Below are 18,895 nucleotides of genomic sequence, written 5' to 3' on the forward strand. Positions count from 1 at the left end.
ACATGGGTGGGAGTAATGGACACAATATGCTGGTTTTATTGGCGCAACTGGTCCTATCTGTAGATATGCACGTTTTAATGAGACAGCATAATTTTATAATTTACCAAATTATTTTTTCGGACCCCCTGACAGAGTGCCACGGAGCCCTGAGGGTCCCCAGACCACACTTTGAGAATCACTGCCCTAAACTACAACCGTCTTTTTTATTTTTATTTACTTATTTATATATTTTTGTTGTTGTTTTAAACAGTGTTTCCCACACATGAGGGAAAATTATGAAATCAAAGGGTTAATTCCACCAGTAATCTGACATTTTCACCTCCCTCTTAATCATAATCTCATGTAAATATTATATTATCTGTTATTTTAACAGATCACTTATTTTGTGATGATCACCATGGATGTGATACTGCAGCATTACTTCATTACACATTAAAAAAAAACTTACCCAATCAATTATTGTGTTTTGTAGTAACTTGTAGTGCTACGCCATTACAATGCCAATACGTTTGTAATAAATGTAATAAATAATATTTTGTATTTATATGATTTTATTTTTCTTAGATTTTAAGTTCTGGGTGTTAATTATTTTTTATCACGCTTTTATTGGAAAGCACTTTGTAACCTTGTTTTGAAAGGTGCTATATAAATAAAATTATTATAATAATAATTATTATTATTATTGTTATTACAATGCCAAAACATTTGTAATAAATGGAATTTAAGTTTTGCAGTATAGTTTACCACCTTCAGGCATATAGAGTACGCTGATATAAATATATTTTTTAAGACTAATGAATATATTATTAATTAATGGCCCTTAAGGAATTGAAACATTTTAAATTAATTATTTTATGATCTCTTCTACACATTCAGTTTCACAGAAGAAGTGCTGCTACTTGTATGAAGAGTAACGTTTCCAGAAATGTAACGTGGTATACTGTTAAGTATCCTAATGATATTTATTTAAAAAAAAATAATACAACCTTAACTACACTGTAAAAAAAAGCAGGGGCGCCAAAAAATGTCTGTTAAAAAAATAAAAATACTGTCCGTTAATTAACATAAATAAACTGTAAAAAAAACCCCAGTAATTATCTTTATATAATTAGCCTTTGTTACTGTAATTTTACAAGAAATATTTTACTTTTAACATATATTTATTGTTAGAATAGTTATACACCGTAAATATAAGACCATTTACAAATAAATCACAAATGAAACATGTATTTTTATGTTGCAAAAGCCCAAATTTACATTAACTCTCAGAAGTTTTGCAAAAAAAATCTGTATTTTTTCAAGAAATATTTTTGGAATTCTATGAAATCCTTTTCTTCTAACATAAATTAATTGTTAAAATAGAGTCATAAACATCTAAAAAACTGAATAATTATCTTTAAAAATTATCAAGAAAAGCTTAAATACAGATAATTACGATTGTGATTACGAAAAATACTGTAAATCTAAGACCATTTACATATAAATCACAAATGAAACATGTAATTTTTACATTTGTTTCTGTCATTTTGAAATACAGACAAAAAATGTAAAATTTCTTGAAAAAAACTGTAAATAAATGTTTTGTTTTTTTACAGTGTAATGATATTTATTTAAAAAAAAAATGTAACGTACTCACTTTGAGAGTAACAAACATGATGTCTGACAGGTGGAGTTTCTCCTCCATCACTCAGCTATAGTCTTCCTCTTATAAGAGCGCGCGCTGTTTGACCCCACCCCTCTCGTGCCGCAACGAGCGCGTGCGGTGCAATATGAGCAACATCCCTCATCTTATCATCTCTCAACATCTGGACGGAACGACCCCCCATCACGAGGAGGTATTGTCTTCCATCTGTCGGACTATACTCCAGTCGATGTTATTGTCGTTTTACTACAGAGGTACCATGATGTTGTTGCCATGTCAACAGCTCTGTGTTTACAAAGGGATGGAGAGGATGAGAGGGATGCAACCGTGAGAAGATGCTCTCATCGCGGAGTGTGTAGGAGGAGGAAAAGCCTGGTCTTCTGCTCACGTGTGGGTTCATCTCTTAGGCTGTGTGCACAGTTAGATTTAAAACCCTCAGATGGATGGACGCGCAGAGACAGAGGATGCTGCTGCTGCTGCTGTCGTCGTTGAGAACGAAGCTGAGAGCACGCAAGTGCGAGAGGAGAAGTCCACCGCATCCGGACACAATTACCTGGACACTTGCCCCGTTTGCTTCCTGAACTTTCACAGTCGAGAGCCCAAACTCCTGCCGTGTCTGCACTCCTTCTGCAAGAAATGTTTGCCATCACCCTCCAGGAATCTGGCCATGAAGGAGCCGCCAAACTCCCAGCAGGAAGACAGCGAGACCAAACCACGTGAGTCACTTTGTTTACAAACAATGACCATCTTTTTTAACCTTTATTTAACCAGGTTAGTCCCATTGAGATTACAAGAACCTCTTTTCCAAAGGGAGACCTGCACTGTTCAGAATGTCCCAGTCAAATAACAGTAAAGAACTGGCAGCAGGGTTGCCCTTATGTTACTGTAAAATTAACATTATTATACTGTCGCTGAAATTTACAGCTTTGAAATACAGTTTGAACTGTTTTTTTTTTTAATCATTTCACAGTATTTTACAGTTAATTTACTGTTTAAAGATACATTATATAGCTGTTTTTCACCTTTCTTTTAGATTATCTTACTGATTTGTTTTAATGCACTATTTAAGTTGTATTTTTTACATACATTTTAATAAACATTATTTTTTGTCTAGATGAATAGATGAAAAATACAGTTTGAACTGTTTTTTTTATTAATTTCACAGTATTTTACAGTTAATTTACTGTTTAAAGATACATTATATAGCTGTTTTTCACCTGTCTTTTACATTATCTTACTGATTTGTTTTAATGCACTATTTATTTTTTACATACATTTTAATAAACATTATTTTTTGCCTAGATGAATAGACTTAGCAGGTTACAGACATAGGAATAGTCACACTAAATATAGTTAAAGGCACTTGTTAGGAAAAAGGTTATAATAGACTTGTTGACACTTTTCCCAAAATGTGTGTCTCTAGCTGGCTACAAGCACAGAATGCAAACCAGAATAACATGTGAGTGAAGAACAATAAAGCTAATTCACTGATTTTACAATCATGTACAATGTGCAAGCCTCACATGAGCAGATCAGGTCCCAGAATTAAAAAAATACTGCATGAAACTGTTACTGATGATACTTTAGACAGTTGATCAGCAGTAAAGTGATGTTTTTTAAGAATGCATTATAGCTCAGTTAAAAGACGGCCTATGAGCGTAATTTAACAGGTTTTCTTTTGTATTAACAGTAAAGCACTGTTTTTAGCAATAACAGGTTAATACTGTATACTAGCATTTTTTTACAGTGTGGCCAAGACGGTCAGCAGCAAGAACACAAAGTTGCAGACAGAGACACAAATAGAGACAAAATACAGTTCACAAACACTAAAAGCACTAAAAATTTGCATTCAAAGAGAACTATCTAAAGACAAATGGGGGGACAAAAAGGAACTCTTCTGGGAGTCAGCTGTACATCAAGGGGGCTAAAAACATTGGCATGCCATAAAGTCTGCTTCTAAAGCCTTCATTTTAGATTTAAAAATGTTTAATGATACCAGCTCCTTGATTTTTAGGTCATTTTGGAGCAAATTCCAGGCTGAGGGTGCAGAATATGCAAAAGCCCTTTCCCCAATTTTTGTCCAAGCTTTTGGGACAGAGAGCACAAAACCATGGATCGATTATAAAGGTTTCTCACCTTCCCTGCATGCAAGGAAGTGGAAATCCATTGTGGCTCTATGAGGCTGGTTAAGTGCATGCATTTGGACTGCTTTATGACCATATGGTGTCATGTCAAAAAAGCACATATAACATTTCAGATTTGACTGATTTACAGCAGCATGTGTGCTTCTGTTTCGTTCCAGTGAATGTGATCCGCTGTCCGGTGTGCAGGCAGGAGTGTATGGAGGTAGATGTGATGGAGAACGTCTTTGTGAAGGACTCAGTTGAGGCTCCCAGCAGCACAGTGGAGAGGACGGTCCAGGTCAGTGACAACACGCGTTACCATATGGGGGCAGCCTTGTAACTAGTTTGTATTAAGGTGATCAGATCCCAACAAATCACATGTGGGACAAAGAGTATGTTTGTGTGGGAGAATGTGGGACACGTTATCAAGGCTGAGAGGTCGTCTACAATTTTGATATAATGTCTAACTTGAAAAATAAACATTTGTATTCCGCCCCTTACCTCGTAGCATCTCTATACTTTGCCCAAATTGATCGCCACATCTCTTTTTGAGACAAACGTTTCTTGAGAGACTCTCATGTACTGTGTCGCTTCATGTCGTATTCCTGCCCGTGTGAAATTGAAAAATAACTGGCAAATTTCGCAAAAAAAATTTCCATCACTAAATCTGAGTTTGTGACTTGCAATTTTCCCCGGCATAGCGTAGCAAAGACGGTTACAGCTCAACCTGCACTTGATCCAGATGTGCGCAGTTTGATTGACATGGAACACAGCCCCCGTGATGACAGCCTCTTTCCCTGCTTTCCTCACAATCGTTGGATAAAAGCCAGATGTTAGAAAAGAGTCCGTCCTGAAGTGGTTTGACTCTTGAAAACTTGAGCCAATGAAAATGCGGGACATCGTCTCAATATGTGGGACAACATCACCTGGGATAAAAATGTGGTGCAGTCCCTCGTAAAGTGGGAAACCTGGTCCCCCTAGTTTGTATGGTTGTGTGCTCTGAGGGTTCGAACTGGGAAAACATCTGGCTGCTTGGATATATGTCTTTTGTCCACTCTTACATTGTTTTTGCCGATTAGATCTAATTTAATTTGCTTGATCAAACAACACCAACATCTTGTTATACCTCCACATCCTAATATCAGCCTCTAATGCTTTGTCTCATCCACCTGCAGCTCTGTATGACCTGCGATGACAACACCGAGGCTGCCGGGTTTTGTGCGGACTGCGTCGAGTACCTCTGTACCACCTGTGTGGAGGCTCACCAGAGAGTCAAGTTTACCAAAGACCACACCATCAGACAGAAGGCAGAAGTATCACAAGGTATTCTGATCAATGTCCTCATCTTGGTTTTCTTCTTCTGCGTGGTGGTTTCCATGACAAAGGAAAAAGCTGTTATGGGATCAGTGCTGCAGATGTCACACTTTGCTCTGGGTTTAGTGTAGATCTGATAACAGATTTTAGTGGTAAATGCATCAGGAAATCACCTATGAAATTTTGACACTTGGTTTTACAGCAATATTTAGCATTCTTACATTTTTGACGACTACTACCATTGTTTTAAATAAAGTTTAGAGTATTTTTAATGGTTCAAATGATAAATATAAATTTTTACATAGAAATTGCTGATCTTACGCAGTTGTAATGCCATTTTGTGGTACTGTGAGCAAATTAAAACTTCTCAAACAGTTAAATAATGGAACACATTGCTCATGAAGTGCGGAGCAGTAGTGCAAGCAGACCTCAGAGGTTTTGCAGAACTTTTACAAGCAGCTTCATTTGCAAAATGAGTGCTGAGCTGTCAACTGGGAAGCAAGCCGGCATAGGTAAATACAAATTATTCAGTGTTCAGGCAAACACGAGGATTAGACTGACTGAAACAAGATACCGGCCGTAGCGCTAGTACCATGTTGACTAACTGAACCATCTGGCGAACAATGGAGTGTCGGGCCGGGGTAGATATATACTGCAGGAGTGTGATTAGTGGAAGGGTCTCAGGTGTTTCAGGTTGATTGGCAGCAGGTGTGAGATGGAGTGCCACGCCCACACACACACAACAACAGAGAGAGAGTACAAAACACTAGGAATAAAGGAGCGGCACAGCCGGACCATGACGTTATTATCAAGGGCGTCAAATGTTAGACCAGAAGTTACTTTCCAATTTCCCAGAGTGAAGTTGCCTAATGATGAACTGATTCTGTTGTTTCCTAGAGGTCCAGGGTGTGTCGGCTCACAGGCCGATGTTCTGTGACATCCACAAACAAGAGCCGCTGAAGCTGTTCTGTGAGACCTGTGACCTGCTAACCTGTCGTGACTGCCAGCTAGTAAAGCACAAGGACCACAAGTACAGTCACAATTTACAATATAACATAATATACTCATATCCGACAGGTTCTCATCCCAACTCGTCACATACTGACACTTTGTCAGAACCCTCGGCGTCACTCTTTTCGGTCGCAGTAAACACGTGCGTAATGTTGTGAATGCAAAAACACTTGCTTAGGTTTAGGCAATAAAACCAGTATAGTTAGGTTTAGGAAAAAAATACATGGTTGGGTTTAAAACTACTACATTTGTACAGTGAAAATGAAACTGAACGTTACGAACACGGGACATGAACAAACAGCTGATTGTAACGTGACACACAGGACACAAACAGCACATGGTGTGTGTCTTTTTGCTCTTACGTCACCTCACTCCCGGCGCACTTTCATTGAGCGTTTACATTTTAGTAAATGGAAAGCCTCTCATACCGACGCTAAAGGGTGTGACGGCCGTGACAAAGCATCAGTATTTGACGCTCTTGGAATGAGAACGTGCTGTCATATCATATAAAGTTTCACACACACCTGTGTATACGTTTCAGTTTTGTTTGACATTACAACCATATTTCAACGTTATTGTTATTGTGCAGGAGTGCTGCTGTACATCCCATCATCCGTTATCAGCCAGTTGAGAACGTTCACTTTTTATATCGCATCCGCTGACTTAATGTTCTCTTTGGAGTATAGTTACCAGTTCCTTGAAGATGCTTATAAAAACCACAAACAGCACATGGAGAGCATGACCCATCAGCTGCAGGAGAAACAGAAACTCATTGAAGAGGTATCAAACTCCATAAACAATGGGTATGTATTAGATTACATAATGTCAAGTACGCAAAGTATACAAAAGTTGTACGCACTCGTAGTTCATAGAACTGTTTAGATAAAAGCAGTTTTGCTCTTCCACATGACCTCTTCATGAACAATAACTGTTTATGGATGACACATCTCTCTCCATGATGTGTGCTTTTCAGGCTTCTTCAGGTTGATCAGAACCGTACGTCTGTTCATAACGAAATAAAGAAATCCATCTGCAGTTTGATTCTGGAGATAAACAAGAAGGGCAAGATGCTAGTTAATCAACTTGAGGTATGACAGAAGCTTTTGGATATATATTACAAATAGAACAACACAGTGTTGTTTCTCAGTTACATGCTGTAGACCTGTAACTTGCTGTGAAGAACATTACTTGCATGCAAACTGAGTTGACTGCCTGTCTCCCCCCCCCCAGGCCACAGAGCGCATACCCTCAAGCTGTTTGAACACTGCAGATGTTCACTTATTCATGTTTTCCAGGCTGTAACAAAGGACCACGAGAGCGTCCTGCGAAAACAGCAGGAAGACATCGGCTATCTGTCCAGACACCTGGACCATGTCATCAACTTCACCAAATGGGCCACGGCCAGGAATGGAGGCACGGCCCTCTTGTACTGTAAACGTTTGGTAAGACTGATCATTTATCCGCTGTCTCATTACGGTCTTGTTTTCCCAACATCAACAGGATTGTATCTATCTTGGACGTGATGAAGTGGGAACATATGCCTTTTGTAACACACACTTACGCCCTCCTCTAAAAATTATTAATAACGTCCCTTCTGTTGCAGATTCTGTTTCAGATTGGAAACCTCCTGCGGGCAAAATGCAGTTCCTCGTTTATACCTCAGAGCACTGCACGCTTCCAGAGCCGATCCTCTTATTGGGCCTCAAATGTTGATCTGGGTAAGACATAAATATCTCTGTTGTAGAAGCTAATCTAGGACCCTGAGAATGGTTTTATTTTAGTCTGGACACTGTTTTTTATTTGGCATTTTCTCTGATGTAGCTTTAAACCTCACCCATAATTTTACTGTAGTGTATTACGGGCTAATTCTAAGAATAGGCCCGCTGTTGAACTGGTCAACTGCCACTCAGTCTAATGCCACAAGATAAAGGCCACACTGACCACAAACGTTCCAACTTCATGTAAGGTGACTCTCAATGGACTTATTAAACTAGCATGATAGCATTAATGTTGCAAACCTTGCAGAAAGTGCATAAAGCTAGTGCTAGTTCCAACGCTCACATGCCTTTTGTCATGATTATTTGTCACTCAAGAGCCTCCTGTTTCACTCGAAAAACTCAATGATTCAATAGTAATACTCTGGTGTTGTCAATTTTTTGAGTGCACAAAGGCCAATTGCTGGGGCAGCAAGGCCATCAAACGATTTTAAGTCCAAAGAAATAATGAATTTAAATTAAGGGCTAAGGATGATTTTATTTTTAATACATTATATAGCTATTAGTGGTTTCAGAAGATGAGCGTTTTGCATGCCCGATTTTGTTGACTTGCAGGTTTTGTTGATTTGGTCTTTATTCCTGGATATTTGCATATTTCTACCATAGCCTAAGTAGACTAAGTATACATAGTTAAATTGTTTCTTTTTTGTCTGTTTTAAATCATGTTTTTTTGTTGTTATTTCCTACTTTGTCGTGCTATAGCCCACTGTCTAGACACCGCACAAGAAGATGTTTTTTTCCACCACAAACCAGTCCCTCTGTTCCAAAATTCAATTTTTTTTTAATTATTGCTTGCGCACAGGGATTGGGTTTGTCATCTCTTCATGCAAATCCCACCACTTACCAGAGATTTGTTAGTTCCCCCTTGTCATTTGGATGAAGTATGCTGAATTGGTTCAGACGGCGCATAAAGATTCACAGGGTTCGGAGCTTAACGGGGGCCCAGAACGCTGGGCAGCTCATTCGAGGCTGACAATTGCAATGAAATATTTTTCTTCAAAGAGTCAGCCAACAGAAAATGAACGGCAAACATTTTGACTGCCAATTCATTGTTTAAGTCAAACCGAGTTTGGTTTTAGCAAGCAGAAATCACAATATGTTCTGCCTCTTCATTGTGAGGATTTGCTTTTTGTTTGTTTTATGTCATTGTAAATTAAATAACTTTGGGTTTTGGAAATGTCAAAAAAGCCATTTGAAGACATCACATTGGGTTCTGAGAAACTGTGAGGGACATTTTTCAATATGTCATTATTGTTTTATATGTAATCTAATTGGCTGGAGACTAGGGATATCAAGTATTGGACATGAGGCACCAGAAATAGGGACAGCGAGCCAGCAGATTCCACCAAAAAGGGACTTTACATGACATGAACTTCCCCTTTAACATGGTCAAGTATAGTTGGTCTGTGTCTATAGGTGACTCCACTTGTCATACTTCATCTAAAACATTTTCACCATATCGATTAATAGTATAAACAATAACTTGTTCATAAAAGTATCATTATCCCTTCTTGACATGTTTTTCCCCCTTAATAACCCCCCAAAGTTTCCCAAACCTTCTACTGCATTACTGCCCAAACTTTCTCTTTCCCACAGTTCTCTGCAGAAGTGTGTATTGTGTACTTTTCATCCCTACTTGTTATGCTCATCCTGTCTGTCTGTGTGTGTGTGTGTGTGTGTGTGTGTGTGTGTGTGTGTGTGTGTGTGTGTGTGTGTGTGTGTGTGTGTGTGTGTGTGTGTGTGTGTGTGTGTGTGTGTGTGTGTGTGTGTGTGTTCCCTCAGGCTCTTTAGTGGTGGAGAGCGTACCAGGCCACCAGCTGGGTGGTTTTCAGGGTATCCCTCATCAGCTCTCCCACCCTGGGCACGGCCCCTCAGGCTCACCCCACAGCTTCGCCCTGGGAGCACCCCATAATACTCTGGCTCAGCTGCAGATGCAGGTGGACAAGCTAAACCCGCAGGCCAACTGGCAGCCCCAGCCCCCTCCCCCACCCTGGACTTGGTACCAGAGTGTCCGACTGCAGCGCACCGTCCCGGGGCACCTGCAAGGAGGAGGCTCCCCCTCCCACAGTATGCTGTCCCAACCGGGTCGCAGGTTTATGGTGCCTCCTCCCACCCACGTCAGCCCAACTAGCAGCTTACTGAGCCCCGGGTTTACGCCCCAGGTTAGTGAGCGTTTCTGTGTGTGTGTGAGTGTGTGCACGTGTCGCTCGTGTACGTTTGACAGACAAGCCCTCTTAACGAGCACCGACAGTGGATGGCATTGTCCTAAATAGAGCTGACAGCCTTCACATCCTGGGCAATTTATGTCTTTCCTTGTCGAGATGGATTTTAGTCTCGGGCCAGCTTATGACTCAAAATCATAAAATAAAACAGCTAAATCTGCAGTGCAACAGCAGCCGACATGTGACTGGAGAGCGGACCCAAGATTCCTTAAGAAGGGGTTGATAATATCTCGTCATCCGAGTTGTTTAGTCTACTTTACAGGCTGTTTTGGTTCCAGCCCTGAAGTATAGGCTCATTCACAGGACAATACTGGCGTGTGTGTGAAGTGCACACACAAGTTGTGTCATACTGATGTGAACAAGCTGTTATAGCTGCATAATGAACTCTCAAATGCTCTCCGTAGTAAAGAAATATACCAGCGTTTTTGCATGTTTTATTGCAAATCATGTATACTTAATAATGAGAATTTTTCAAAGCAGTAGTCATGCTGCAGGAGGTTTTTAGATTGTGTTCTGGTAGCTGTTGTTTCTCTTTAAATGTCACTATGGTGCAATCAACTTAAAGGTGCTCTATATGATATCCAACGCATAAATACAGCATCAAACAACTATTTGCTTTGTAAAGATATAGAGGAGTAATGTCTACCTGAACAGAGAATGAAGTCACTCTCCCTCTGTTGTAATCAGAGCTTCCCTGTGCTCCCCCCAGTTTAACACTGTCAGCTCTGTCAGCAGTGTCGCTGTTGTTTTCACTGTAAACGCTGTTTGCACCGTTAGCTACGAGCCGCCGCCATATTGAGAGCCGTGCAGAGGCAGTAGAGATCCCAATCTCGCATTTATATAAGAGATTGAGGTTTTATTTTGAAGTCTATAATTTTTAGTGTACAGTTAGTGTATTTCTGCTTTTATTCTTGTTGTAGTGCAACTGCAAGAGCAGATTAATTTTAATTAATTACCTCATAGCGTTCATGTCATTTTGATAAATAGAAAACCTGACATGTTGAGGCAAATTAATTTTCATTCTGTTGTGAAATAAATTAATACTAATGACTTCCTGGAAGGATTGAAAAACCAGTGAAGCGTTTAGTATTAAAGCCCCTAAAAACATGGTTTCAAATGTTAAAGGTCCCATATCGTGCTCCTTTTCAGGTTCTTACTTGTATTTTGTGTTTCTAAGAGAACATGTTTACATGCTGTAATGTTCAAAAAAACTTTATTTTCCTCATACTTTCTGAAGATACCTGTATTTACCCTCCTGTCTGAAACGCTCCGTTTTAGTGCTTTTCAACGGAATTGCAACAGAATGCGTTGCTAGGCAACAGTTTGGGTCCATGTTTACTTCCTGTCAGCTGAAGTTATTTACATACACTGCAACAGGAAATAAACTGGGACACATTTAGAAAGTTTACGTTTAAAACCATGTAATGGTCTAAATATTGTATGTTTATGACATCACAAATGGACAGAAATCCTAACGGCTTGTTTCAAAGGGCACAATTTCTGAATACGGGCTGTGTGTATTTCTCCGTATATTTAGCGTTTTGATAGTTAAACAGTATTTATAAAGCTCTTAAACCTGCTTTATAATGTAAAAGACCTGAAAATCTCACTTTTTACAATATGGGCCCTTTAAGTATTTCTTTATAACATTAATCATCTATGACTGAAGGCCATTATACACCGGGGGTGTTTTTTCTGTGCGATTATTTCGCAAGTCAATACTGACAATGCATGACTAATTCAACACAGAACATGAATATTACACGGCAAAAAACAACAAGGTCAACTTTTCTGAGCTTTTGCAACGTGAATAAAAGCATCAACTAGTCATATTGTGCAGAATTGGTTGAATTGTTCCCATAATTATTAGGATTATACAACACATCCACTCAATCCATTTTTACCTTTCACAATAAAAGCCCTAGACACATAGTATTCACAGGAGAGTATTTCACATTTTTGTGTTTATTCATCACGCCCCCCTCGGTGTGTTAAGGCAAATTTAATAAGCAAAGTTTAACACACAAAAACTCAGTGTGTGGGCGTGGATTGATCAGATTTATGGACATGTAATGACTTTGGTAGAAAATTTGGAGTTAATTTACAATAAGACCCCATCGCTCATCGTAATTGAAAAAAAATATGCTTGTCATGGCCTTTGAAATAAGTATATGTGATTTGAAGTAGTGTGTTATTGTAGTGTATTGTTATCTGTTAAAACATAACATAACAAAATGTTGGTATGCTCCTTCAAGTGTATGCCTGTGACACGTGCATTTACATTAGAAACATTAGCTACACCTGCAGGGTTAAAGCTACAACAGACCAAAACAACCTGGAACATCTGAGTGTTTTGTTTATGGTTTAGTCCTCTGTGTTTCCTTGTTGCTGGGGGGAGGCGTTGACCAGTAATGAAAGCGCTCCGTTTCATCCCCACCCTCCATCATCACCTCCTTCTTACAGACGCTGACAGGAATGCAGGATGAAAATGATTGCAGCGTTTCTATTCATCTGTGTGTTTCTCCGTCCTGTATAGCCTCTGAGGGGGATGGGAAGCAGCGCCGGCTACCAAACCAAACCTATGGACGTGTTTCCCTCTCCGCCTCTGTACACCCATATGGCACCACTGCCCATCAACGGTGGCGTCAGTTCGCCTCAATCACGACAGACGGCAAGTGACTTCACCCGTTAACGTAAACTATATTGACATACATTATATTTACAATGTAGTAAACAACATGCAATGCTGTGTTCAGATTGAGGATACATATCTGAACAGGAGGAATGATTCAGGTGGTCCCATATACATGCTGAAGCCAACCTATCCCCAAAGCATGCCACCTTCTTTGCTACACAGAAATGGTAAGTTTGTGTCATCAGTGTAATTTTGCAGACTGTAGGTGTTGCTGTATTCTTGATAAAGGAAAACAGATTTTTATTTCCCTCAAGTGCAAGGACAGCAGAATTCACTAGGGTACGCTGCTGTATCCCAGGAGGAGAAACCGGGGTGAGGTGACAGCTGCATGCATGCACACTATAGTCTCTCTGGTGAATCTGGCTTTATTCTGATTGGTTCATGCTTTTGCTCCCAAGGACTGTTACCTGGAAACCTCCAGAAACACACCAGGCGAGTGGAGCAGCAAGCGCAGCTGCCAAGAGAAGACGGAGATCATCACCAGGGCCCATCATCGTCATCAAAGATGAGCCAGATGATGACAGTAGCTACGTAAGGAGATCAGAGATCTTTTTTGGGACATATTTTAATCGTTTTGGCCATCACTCATCACTTATCATAATCATGGTGAGATCTGGAAACACAGAGACTATTGTTACTGTGAAGTCAGACGGAGAGAAGAAACAGAAGCTGTGAGACAGGTTGTGCTCTAAACCTCTTTATTTGGAGGTAAAACCAAAAGTGATCATGGCACCTGAAATGTCAGTAATAATCCCTTATTGGACAGAAAAACTTTTAGCTATTCCAATTACTGCAACTGAAAGTGGAGTCTCTACTGATACGTACATATTGATTATATATCGGAGCTGTTTTTATGCCTTCACACTGGCGATAGCCGTGGTCGGAGGCATCGTGTTTTTAGGGTTGTCTGTCCATAAATCCATAAATTTCCATAAACAAACTTCTAATTGGACTCAAGGAAGAACTGATTGTACTTTGGTGGTCAAAGGTCAAGGTCACTGTGACTTCAGGTCCGTCCCATTCTCGTGATATCTCGGGAACGACTTGAGCGGATTTCTTCAAAGGTAACGCAACGTCTACTTGGACTCAAGGATCAACTGATTACATTTTGGTGGGTTAAAGGTTAAAGGTTCAGTGTGTAGGATCTGGCGGTATCTAGGGGTGAGGTGAGGAGATTACAACAAAAAATGTCCCTCTCTAGAGCCATTTGGAGCTGAGCCAGTGTGTAGAGTGTGTGTGTCGGTGGGAAGTGAGTGGTGAAGTAAGAGAGAGAGAGTGGCGGCGACAGGGGAGCAAGTAGCGTTGTCGACTCTGGCCCAAGCAGGAAAAGTTAACAGAGTTTGGTTTGTCCGTTCTGGAAAAACGATTCTTATTATCAGGTGATTATACACTAAAGAAAATATATTTGTTAATATCATATTCCATTTCTGCCATTAGATCCCCCTAAATGTTGACCTCACAAAACACATTTTTGACCATAACTTTAGAATTCGTATTTTAATTATGACAATTTCACACAAATATCTAACAGGATAAAATGAAGTGATGACATTTTGGACAGACATGGATGTAAACTGCAGCTTGACTGGTCGGCGGAGGCATACAACCACAAGGCGGTGTTTCTAGTTTTCTCTCTGTTTGTGGATTTCAGGTACAAGCCAACCAAAGAGCCAGCCTCCCTGACAGCACAGGTGACCAACCCCAAATCAGAGCCCAAGCTGAGGGGAACAAAGTCCCGACTCCTCTTCAAAGCACAGACGACAGACCCCAAAGCTCACGGGACCAGAGTAAGACCGATGCTCCAGATCTTCTCCCTTCACTGGGAGGAGAACAGCAGGTGAACCAGCACCAAGACTCTACTGAAGGCCTGTGTGCTGCGTGTCAGACCGGGGGAGAGCTGCTGTGCTGCGACAAGTGTCCCAAGGTTTATCACCTCTCGTGCCACGTTCCAACTCTCCTCAAATCTCCCAGGCAAGCTCTGACAGGGGAAATTAATATACTATTTCAGATGAAACTCCTATTTCTTTTGATTCTCGTGTTTATACTAGAATCAAAGAGTTATGGTCCTCTGTGGAATGAAAACCCCTTCAGCTAATAAGAATGAGGCTGTTTTTGACAAGTTGTTTTCACATTTCGATGTGAGGTTTTCATCTGACACCACTGCAGCACTTGTATGTTCCTGCTTACTGGTTTCTGTATTGAGTTTTTGGACTGTCTCTTTTCAGTGGGGAATGGTTTTGCTCTTTCTGCCGTGACCTGTTAGTGCCTGAGATGGAGTACGACTGTGAAAGCAAACCTGAAGGCAAAACAGTAAAGAAGGAGCCAGATTCTGAAGGAGGATTTCCCCCTGTGGACAAACGAGTCAGTACTCTCTCTTTTTATTTTTAAGTAATTTGGTTACAATAAAGATTATAGAATTATACCAATCATAATAAGTGGCTTTTGGAAAGTAAATACCTCACCTCACCTCACCTCTGTAGTTTCATCCGCGGCAAGCACAGTCATACGCTTGTGAAACTGTGTTAACCTGAGCGTTATTATGGTAAGAACGGCGTTACCACTGTTTTGCACTCAGTGGCTCACGTTACCGGTGTATTCAACCACACCACTAGATGCCGCCAAATCCTACACACTGTACCTTTAATAACTGTTTTCCTAGCAACCATATTGTTTTTACTATTGTCCAGCAACTATATTTTGTAGTACAAGAATAACATTTAATGATAGTAGTATTGAAGAAAAATGGAAATTCTTTTAATGGTGTGTGAGGCGATGTATTTTATAAAGCAATGTGCTGCTTAATGCAGTGTTTTGTAGTGATTTGACAACAGTTGTTTGACACAAAAAGCAGATCAGCATCAGATAGTCACCAATAGTGTCGGGTTCAAATGATTAAAGCTGAAGAAGGCAAGATTGGAGCAAATATATTTAAAAAAAGTTATTTTTATAAAACGATAGCTATATATGGTGACAGTAGTACATGAAACAGGTAACCTGAAAAAAATCATGTGTCCTCTGTGTCCTCCGGTGCTCCTAACGGCATCTGCAAGATTTCACAGACCGGAGGAAAACAAGCAGTAAGAGCTGATCTGAGGTCTGCTGTCCAGCTGCCGTCTATGAGAGCCGGCTGTCAATCACTCACAAACTCCGACCAAGCAGTCAAACTAGGCAGATCAAATATTAAATAATATATAAATATCAAATCAATATTCTGTTACGTTAATGCCCATTTCTCTCCTCAGATGTTTTCAGAATCATCTTGTAGTGCACGGTTTAGCTGTAAAATGAGAAAGTTTGTGACGCCGCCGCCATTGTGAAATCTGGGGAAGGAACGCCAAGTTTCGGTCACATGACCGGAGCACAGCCAATAGGAACGCTCTCTCAATGAAATGACCTGTGATTGGTCAAAGTCTCCCGTCACGGGCTAGATGTTCTAAATCCTGAAAACAGAGCCATGAGGAGGTGCAGAAGTCTAGTTATCTCTCAGAACACTTGAATTACAATATGCTGAAAGGTTATTATGGGATTTTTGCCCAATGATGCCAAATATATACTGACTACTGCCACTTTAAGTAAGCAGATGCTATAGACTACAGATTGTATAGGTTGACATGTACTGAGTCAATTGTCTTTTTCTACTTCTGCAGAAGTGCGAGAGGCTGCTGCTCAGTTTGTTTTGCAGTGAGCTGAGTTCAGACTTCCAAAGGCCTGCGTCCCCCTCGGTGAGTCTGGAAAGCTTTCGGCTGAATACAGGCGAAAAGTTCACAGGATTAATGTCACTTAGAGTTACTGTGACTGTAATTTTAATGATGCGTAATATGCAGTATATTTATCAGTAAATATACAGGGACATTATGCAACTATAATCAGGTAAATAAACAGGGATTTGTCTTGGTGACAGATTTGTTATTGCACAGTGGATGAGAGTGGATGAACATCAACAATTATAGACTATGAACGGTTCATTACACCACACAACACTATATTTGTGTGCAGCACTTATCCACAGTGCCCATTGTTGGCTTGAAAGTGTTTATTATAAACTCTGACATAACACAATGGGATAGAAATACTTAACCTCTTTATAACCTCTGCTTTATATATATATGAGATAATAATGACTTCAACGTCTTCCCATGAAGTTTTATTGTTCTATTATCTCTCCCTTTCTAAATACTGTAGCTATGTGCTAATAACAGGCTGACTATAAAAGGACCAGTGACTCTTTCCGCTGTGAAAAAACGACTGGAGGCTGAGCAGAGTCTGTCGGGTTACCAAAGCCCTGCAGAGTTTGTATCAGACATCAGGCTCGTCTTTGGGAACCGTGCCCTCAGTGAGGTACTGTAGAAATAAGTAGTTATGAAGTATTATTCAGTTCTAATTACCCGGTAATATATGTTTTTTGTCCTCATCCTTGCTTCTCCTTGCACGGCAGGCCGACACAGAGGTCACCATGGCGGGCAGGACGCTCAAAGAGCTGTTTGAAGAGCACCTGAGGATCACCTTCCCTGACCAGACCTTTCCAGAAATCAAACTGGAGATGCTACCTAGTACTGCCCCTCCTGACTCTCAACTCCCAACTCTTGACAATATATCCCAGCATGCAAAGCGCCAACGTGCGGGTTCAGACTCCCAGAATCCACCGAGCCGTCCTGGTGGAGAGGAGGGAGGAGTGTGAAAGCACAAATCTTCTTAATCGTTTAGATCATCGACAACACTGCCAGCACCAGCTAATATTCATGTCTGTTACAAACATTAAAAATGTTTTGTATGTTTACTTATTAAATTATACTGCAAGGAAACAATTATAATACAGGGACACCTCACTAAACTGCATTACAGCATTTAATCAGAATCTGAAGAAATAGTCTCTGATTAAAGCTTGAAGATTGATGAAAAAAGTACAAACACGAAGCACAAGTAGGTGTTAACAGGGTACAGATAACTGGCTATTATGGTAAGCAGTCTGTTTTGGTTAAGTTATCAATCTGCTTTCACCAAATGATCTGTCTGCTCACAGTAGATACATTCAGAGACACTGAGCTAATAGATGATGTGGTCGGGCCTGGTGTGTGTTTTTCCTGTTTAGCTCTCCATGTGTAAATATAGAACTGATCAGGAAGGATGCGAATAATGAGCTTTGATGTTTGTGGTTTATGATTTTATGTGGAATAAGAGGTGTTACGGGGCCCCTCGAGGCCAGTAAAACGATCAAAGGAATCGAAGCTGTTTGCTAAAACCCAGGACACATTGTCACACGTCATTACACAATATTTCTGCCTGCATGGTCTCATGTGTCAGGCTCTTATAGTGCAGAACTAATGTTGTAAATGTTATGTGTTATTTTATTTATGTTTATTAAAAAAAAAGATTTTATTGTGAAGAGGTAAGCACAGTGCAAATGTTATGCTATTTTTTTTTCTAAGGTCATTTTAGTTCATTTCTTCCGCACTCTCACCCTTGTGAACTGTTTTCTTCTAATACCCGAGAGCCAGAACATTTAGCCATAAACCCACTTGCACGCGAGTCAACTTGCAGGTGTTTACAGGGTACAATAAAATACGATACAGTAGCTTACAGTACGTCTGAGTAATGATTAATGTTGTAAACCTCCTTCACCCTATAAATGCATGTTAATGGAGTCTATTAATGTCCTACTCGAACATGAGCACTTTAAAGTTAAGCAAAGCCAATTTCTCCTTTAACGAGAGTCAGCTAACAGTCGTGTTGACTAACAGTGAACACGTCCTCTGGACCCCACGGGGGGGCCGGCCTCCCACTGCCCGCCTGTGTTAGCGTCCCTCTGCTGATTGACACAGATGTGGCAAGACACGCTTTGTTGAGCTTCAAAGGAACTGTACTGCACCCCCCCCCCCCCACACAACAAGATTAACCCTGTTTGAATGCGACCTCGGCCACTCCAATTTCCTCCACCTATGAGCTAGGAGGTCAGCTCACGCTGCTGTTTCTCGTTAAAGCCCGAATGTAGAATGGAGGTGGAGAGGAGGGCTGGTAGTTTCTGGGAAGGCTGGTAGGCATGAGAAGTTTTAGACCGGCACTGGTCTGGCTCTCATTTTGGGCATTCCTCATTCGTTATATGGCCTCTAAAGACC

The 18,895-nt window shown here is 40.4% G+C and overlaps 1 protein-coding gene across 1 annotated transcript; it reads left to right on the forward strand.

Annotated features, from left to right (window-relative positions):
• The first annotated feature begins 1,719 nt into the window (after window positions 1–1,719).
• Window positions 1,720–18,483, forward strand: LOC141766822 (transcription intermediary factor 1-alpha-like). The gene is made up of 18 exons (XM_074633992.1): window positions 1,720–2,358; window positions 3,945–4,063; window positions 4,941–5,088; window positions 5,977–6,109; window positions 6,777–6,893; window positions 7,064–7,178; window positions 7,386–7,532; window positions 7,694–7,808; window positions 9,648–10,027; window positions 12,624–12,758; window positions 12,844–12,949; window positions 13,037–13,094; window positions 13,181–13,313; window positions 14,434–14,753; window positions 15,008–15,143; window positions 16,430–16,504; window positions 16,965–17,120; window positions 17,218–18,483. Exons 1-18 carry the CDS (start codon window positions 2,082–2,084, stop codon window positions 17,458–17,460), a joined length of 2,913 nt encoding a protein of 970 aa, XP_074490093.1. The 5' UTR covers window positions 1,720–2,081; the 3' UTR covers window positions 17,461–18,483.
• The last annotated feature ends 412 nt before the right edge of the window (window positions 18,484–18,895 follow it).

This window comes from Sebastes fasciatus, chromosome 4 (assembly GCF_043250625.1).
Source record: "Sebastes fasciatus isolate fSebFas1 chromosome 4, fSebFas1.pri, whole genome shotgun sequence".
Lineage (NCBI taxonomy): Eukaryota > Metazoa > Chordata > Actinopteri > Perciformes > Sebastidae > Sebastes > Sebastes fasciatus.